General features: G+C 29.0%; 1 protein-coding gene across 1 annotated transcript; it reads right to left on the reverse strand.

Annotated features, from left to right (window-relative positions):
* Positions 1-1,304: 1,304 nt before the first annotated feature.
* LOC111619530 (protein ABHD11-like) lies at positions 1,305-6,255 on the reverse strand (the record flags this gene model as incomplete). The annotated part of the gene is made up of 5 exons (XM_023361259.1): positions 6,213-6,255; positions 5,980-6,139; positions 5,739-5,909; positions 3,188-3,370; positions 1,305-1,358 (listed from the first exon to the last, which is right to left on the reverse strand). Coding segments are annotated over exons 1-5 (585 nt in total), but the record flags the coding sequence as incomplete, so codon positions are not given.
* Between the last annotated feature and the right edge of the window lie 204 nt (positions 6,256-6,459).

The raw sequence follows: 6,459 nt of genomic DNA on the forward strand, positions 1-6,459 counted from the left end.
CAATTTCTCTCTTCTTGTAAAGTTGTAATTATTTTAATTATTTTTATTTCCAAACTGATTTTAACCAGTTCTATAGTAAGGTAACATTCCAATAGACAATATGCAAAGCTTTTTTTTCAGTTTACAGCAGTATTTATTACACAAAATTTAAGTAAAGCTTAACATGCCGATCTTGCCCCGGTCTCCCCTATAAGTTGCAATTGCATCTGCGATTTTTATTAATATTCAAATAGCATAAAGCTGTTTTTAACAACTATCTGTTTTTTTTTCTTTTTAACTCTTTCCGCCCTTTGGGCACTGCGAGGGTCTTCTTTATTAAGCCCATTATGGAACCCATAATGGCCAGATCCACCCATAGCGATAGACTCACACTTTGACTTTGTTTATGTTCAAAATTTTAATACTTTATTGTAAAATATATTTAATTTGTTAATTAGTGTTAATTTTAAGATGTTTTCGAAGTATGTAAAAATTTTGTTTTGAAATGTAATAACTTAGTATGAATTTAATTATTTAATATGAATGGAAATAAACTGATTTTTTAACATACGCTACATATGTGTTATATATATATTGTAAATTATATAATCACCAGAACAAAATGGTGTAAAATTTGTTGCAGAAGCAATTACTAACAAAAAATTAAGACATGATTTATCATGTATTTTTTTGTTAATAAGTATTTGCATATAGTGTTGAATAATATAGTAAACAAAAATATATAATGAATTTCATTTACTACAAAAACTGAGTAAACACATTCTGAAAATAAAAAAAAATATAGAACAAATGTCTTTTTATGTTCTTGCAGAAATTCATAAAATTTCAATATTTCGTTCACAAAAATTAACGAATCGATCAAAATAATCATTTTATCAAGCTTGCATATAATATTAAATAATGAAAAGATGATGCTCATTTATAAATAAGTAATTCTTATTCTAGCAAAATCACGAATTCCTCGATAGAAATTCAACGATGGATTCCGCCAATTCATCTGGTTCCTCCATGTGAATCCAATGCCCACTCTTCTTCATACGGATGATGCTCATCTCCGAAAATTGTTTTCTCAAACAATTGTAGTCAGAAGTTCTGAAAAAATAAGAATACCATTTTGCAATTTTCGTTTGACGAATGTAAAATTAAACTAACATATTGCGATTTGCATACAAAACATAATTTGAATTTCCGTGTATCAACAGCGTTTTGCCTTGATAAGAACCTCGCAATGGATAGACTTCTTTCATTTTCTGCTTTTGGCATAGATCCATTTCTATTGAATCCAAATTGATTTTCAATATAAATTTGTCATTTTCTTTCTTTACATTGGATAAGATCATTTTGCACAGAGTAACGTTCTGAAAATAAAGAAAAATTTATGTTAGATAGTTGCATAGTAAGATACGTTGCAAGGTAAAAAATGGAGTCGAAGGTCGAATTTTGATTCCAGATCTTGAAATTTATCAGTAGTTGTTTGGATCCATGAGTCATTTTTAATTTCTCTCTCAAATCGATGGATTCTCCTATGATGAAAAAAATGGGCTATTTTTTTCATGATTTCACAATGACATCACATCCAATTGTTAACTACAGAAGCTTAAGACTACCCTTTGTTGACCATTTACCATGCCTCCTTGTTTACGTTTATTTTGTAAAACAACCGAGGGCAATATAGGTCAGAGAAAGTCAGTCAGGCAATATTATTTTAAAAATTCACCAAAAATCAAATTATCATTATATTCATATGAAAAAATCACGTTACATTTATTAATATCTGTAATACTGTATCTGTCATTTATTAATATAAATGTAACCTGATCTGTTGATATTAATAAATATATTAATATTTATTAATATAATTAATATATTTTCAAATACGATATTTTTCAAAACATTTTATTAGAGAAAATTATAAGAAAAAAATATATATATCTGAAAATTTATATCTGAACTAATATTTAAACTTGATCATTTGTTACTTTTTGTCAAAATTAACATTGTCTCCTTATCTAATTTTATTTGGCTCTAAGCCAGAAAGACATAGAATATTGTTTTGTACAACTCTATATAACACTTATGCATGTACAGTACTGTACATTAATTAGTTGGGAACTTATTGCACATTATATCAAACATTTGTTTGTATTCAAAACTTTATTCTGCTATCAACTAATATAATGAACTAATATGCTTTATTCACTTCATATGGAACAAAAATATAAATTTTTGTAATAAATATATAATTACCAGTAGTAATACATTTAATGTGTGCTGATATTTTAGATTAAATTTAAAAAAATAAAAAATATATAAAATGTCAGAACAGAAAGTTACAATTTGAATAGTTATAACACGTTGACCTATTATAACTGAATAAACTTATTATAGTAATATTATTGTATAAATATGCTAAAAATGAAATAAAAAATTATCAAAAAATATATAAATTAAGAAAAAAATCACAAAATAAAAATTTTTGAGTCAACAAAACACTACCTGGACAAAAATATGAAACAAACGATAGACAAAAGGGTATCTTCCTATTGACATAAAAAAATTAAAATTTATTTGTTCGGATATTAAAACGCGGTTTTCAAAAACACTTATGGAAAATATGATTTATTGAACCATTTGCAATACATATTAATTAATAAAAATTATTTACTAATTATTCGAATATTTTTAATTTTTGAGTTAGTTCCCTTTGGGTATAATTTTGCTAATATGAATCCAATTTATTCCCGATCTCGTAATTTATCATTAACTGTTCGGATTTAGGAGCCATTTCCCAGTTTTCTCTCACATTGGTCAAAACAATGGGTTAAAACTTCTATACTGGACAAAAATGGGTTATGCGTTTCATACACTTAAGTACTACATAACAATATCATATTCAATACTTGGTTTGTTTGTTTAAGGCAACGCCACACGAGGACAATCTGCAGAGGGGAGATACCTCTTGCGAGGACTTCCTACAGGAAATTGGCCCCTATTTAGGTGCTTCAAACGTGAAGAAAACCTGGAAAACTCCACATGGCCAGCTGTTGGTGAGGCGCAAGTCCACCAGTGTTCAGTGGTTTAATCCACTTGATTACTGGTGGGCACCTCAATACTTAGTTCTGCTGGTTAATGAATTGAAATTGAATTTTTAATATGCATATGAAATCTTAAATTCCAACTGACTTACTTTGATATATTTCTGGAAATACTTTTCCAAAACGGAATTTAATTTGCAAAATTCTTCTGTGGAATTAATGATGTTTAGTACAGTTCTTATTTGGTCTATGAGGTAACTGACTTCAGTCTCTTCATTAGCAGGATATCTCAATGGTGAAACATCAATCAAAATTAACTGTTTAACCAAGTGAGGCTAAAACAAAGAATAGACGAAATTTCATTTCATAATCTCCTCAACTATTTTAATTAATTTTGGTTATTAATCAATTGAAATTCTTCAAAAAACGAATTTTACTCTTAATTTAATATAAATTTGAATAGTCTTTTCACAGTTTCATGCTCTTGTGGGCACTAACAAGTAATAGGACCTTTATAATCATACCCAGCATGGGCCAGGCTCAAAAAAGGGGAACAGTGTGTTGTTCAGATTTAAAGAAGCATTAAATTTATAAGTAAATTTAAATTAAATTTACTTATTTATTCATGAAAGAGAGATTTAATCTTGCCAAAAGATATATTAGGTTGTTCGGAAAGTAAGTTCGTTTTTTCCCACTAGACAGATTAGTCATATTTTCCCCCCATTTTCGTTCTAAACGGTATTATCACTGTATATTTTGACAGCTAGCATTTTATGGATTATTTGTAAAAAATTTTGTTTGATTTCGTGCAATTGTTTATTTTGTGTGTCCCATCAAATATGGAAGATCAAAAGCAGCATCTTCGGCATATTTTGCGTTTTTTTACCAAAAAAATAAAAATGCTGTTCAAGAGAGAAAAAAATCGTGTGACATGTATGGTGGAGATGTGTTGACAGAACGACAGTGCCAAAACTGGTTTACAAAATTTCGTTCTCGCAATTTCAGTATTGAAGATGCACCACGTTATGGATGGCCAATTGAAGCCAATGAAAACAAAATAAAAGTACCGANAGTATTGAAGATGCACCACGTTATGGATGGCCAAGTAAAGCCAATGAAAGCAAAATAAAAGTACCGATTGAAGCAAACTGCCGAATAACAACACGTGAAATCACTAAGAGGTTAAATTTGTCAAATTGAACTGTTTATGAGTACTTGAAACAAATTAGTTTCGTTTCAAAGCTGGATACATGAATTCCACGAGTTCTTAAAGAGAAATGCTCTATTCAGTGGGATATTAAGGAAATTTTTTTGGAGCTTTTACCAGACAATTTAACAATTGATTCGAAAGTGTAATGCATTCGAGTAAACAAATTACGTAATATCATCAAACAGAAAAAGCCCGCCAGAATTGATAAAAAAAAAAAAAAACAGGTATAGTGTTTTACCACAATAATGTCAAATTTCACACAAGTTTGGTAACTGGTCAAAAACTGTTATAACTTAGATTAGACCTGCTATCACACCAACCATATTCCAGATCGAACACACTCGGATTATTATTTGCTCTGGTCTATACAATTTTTTTTAACTGTAAGACATTTACTTGAAATGACAATGTCAAAAATCACTTGGATCGGTTTTTTGAAGCAACGATCAAAACTTTTATGAATGTGAAATCGTACTACTACCAGAAACGTTGACAACAGGTATTTGACCAAAATGGTCAACATATAATTCAATAAAATATTTATTTATTATAAGAATATTGCGTTTTTTTCCACGGAAAAAAACGAACTTACTTTCGGAACAACCCAATATTTGATAAGCATATTTAGATTTCTGTTAGAGAGAATAACAATTTAGTTTTGAAAATTGATATACACTAAGTTAGAATATTATACGCGTTCAAATAATTTTTAATCTTAATTCTTGTTAAATAACTCATTTATTAAAACTACGAATAAATTATGCTAGAAAGCGTTAAATATATATAACGGCATACCTATAAAAACTCATGAAAGTTAGTTGCTTGAATGAATTATGTGATTTAATTTTATACATATGTACTGTACATAATTTTTAAAAAATATGTTTTAATTTATACGTGCTGAATATTACATTAATGATCAAACATGATCAATATTTAAAAATTTTATGACCAAAGTGTTGTGTTGCCATATTCGATAGAATAAGGTAACACAACACATGAGAATATGGCAACGCAACACTTTGGTCATGGTAACACATGGGAGATCTGCCAAGGGAAACTAGCCCATTGGTCAGAAACAAACCCGCTACCAGTATTCAGTGATTTTATCCACTCAACCACTGGTAGACACCTATAATATCTTACACTCATTCAATAATCAATAATTCAAGTAGAATGTTTTTACGTTTAAAAACTAAACTCGTGACTGTAATAAGTTATACAAGTGTATAATGTAGTTTTTTACGGTGTATAAAACGTACCTTTCGGCACAAAAAATTTAAGAAAGATTATTTAATTTAAGTTTTCCTCCCTTCCAACATGGAGGACATTTATGAGCAGCCCTTTAATTTAAATGAATGTATATTAACACATGATCTGATTGATTTATATTTGTTTTTCTTCCAAATGTTTACAGCCAATGTAGTCTAACTTCAGTCCACTTAATATATTTAGCCTAAAAAGTTAACGCTAATACTAATCATAATTCTTACCTTCTTAAAGGCTATCTCCATTGCTGTTGTTCCTCCTAAACTATGGCCAATGAGTATTACTGGCTCGTTAATCTTCTTCAGAAACATACCCAAGTCATTAACATTTGCATCGTGAGTCATACTTGCCATTTTGGGACTGTCACCATGATTTCTCATATCAAGTACGTATACCTAAATCATACCTGTTTTATCCTATATATTTCGATATTAAAAAGAAAGCGATAAAATGTAAAAATGTTACCTTTCTAACCGATTTATCAGCAATAGATTTTGCAATGTCTGCCCAGTTTCCTTTATGGTCGAACAGACCATGAAAGATAACAACAGGAGGGAGTGTAGCAACCATCATGTCCTCGTCCAAACCATCGTATAGATCGTAAGATAATTTTGCATATTTATCACTAAAACATTACTTAGAATCTTATAGCACAATACAAGTCAAGTTGTATAAATTGTATATATGAAAAAACATACCTCTCCCAGAGATCCATTTTAGAAACGAAGCAGTGCACTAACTTCTTTGACTTAGAAAAAGTTCAGTCTGATGTAAAAAGTCTGGTTTAATTTTAAAATATAAATAAACTTTTTGAAATATTTCCTTATAAGTAAATCAACGCTTGACATGATTTATCTTGAATGACTAATAATAATATGTCTTCTAATATATTATTTATTCGTATGATTACTCTAGTTTTTCTATAATATCTCATCATTCTAGTTG

Source organism: Centruroides sculpturatus, unplaced genomic scaffold, assembly GCF_000671375.1.
Source record: "Centruroides sculpturatus isolate CEXI.00-Female unplaced genomic scaffold, Cexi_2.0 scaffold179, whole genome shotgun sequence".
Taxonomy (NCBI): domain Eukaryota; kingdom Metazoa; phylum Arthropoda; class Arachnida; order Scorpiones; family Buthidae; genus Centruroides; species Centruroides sculpturatus.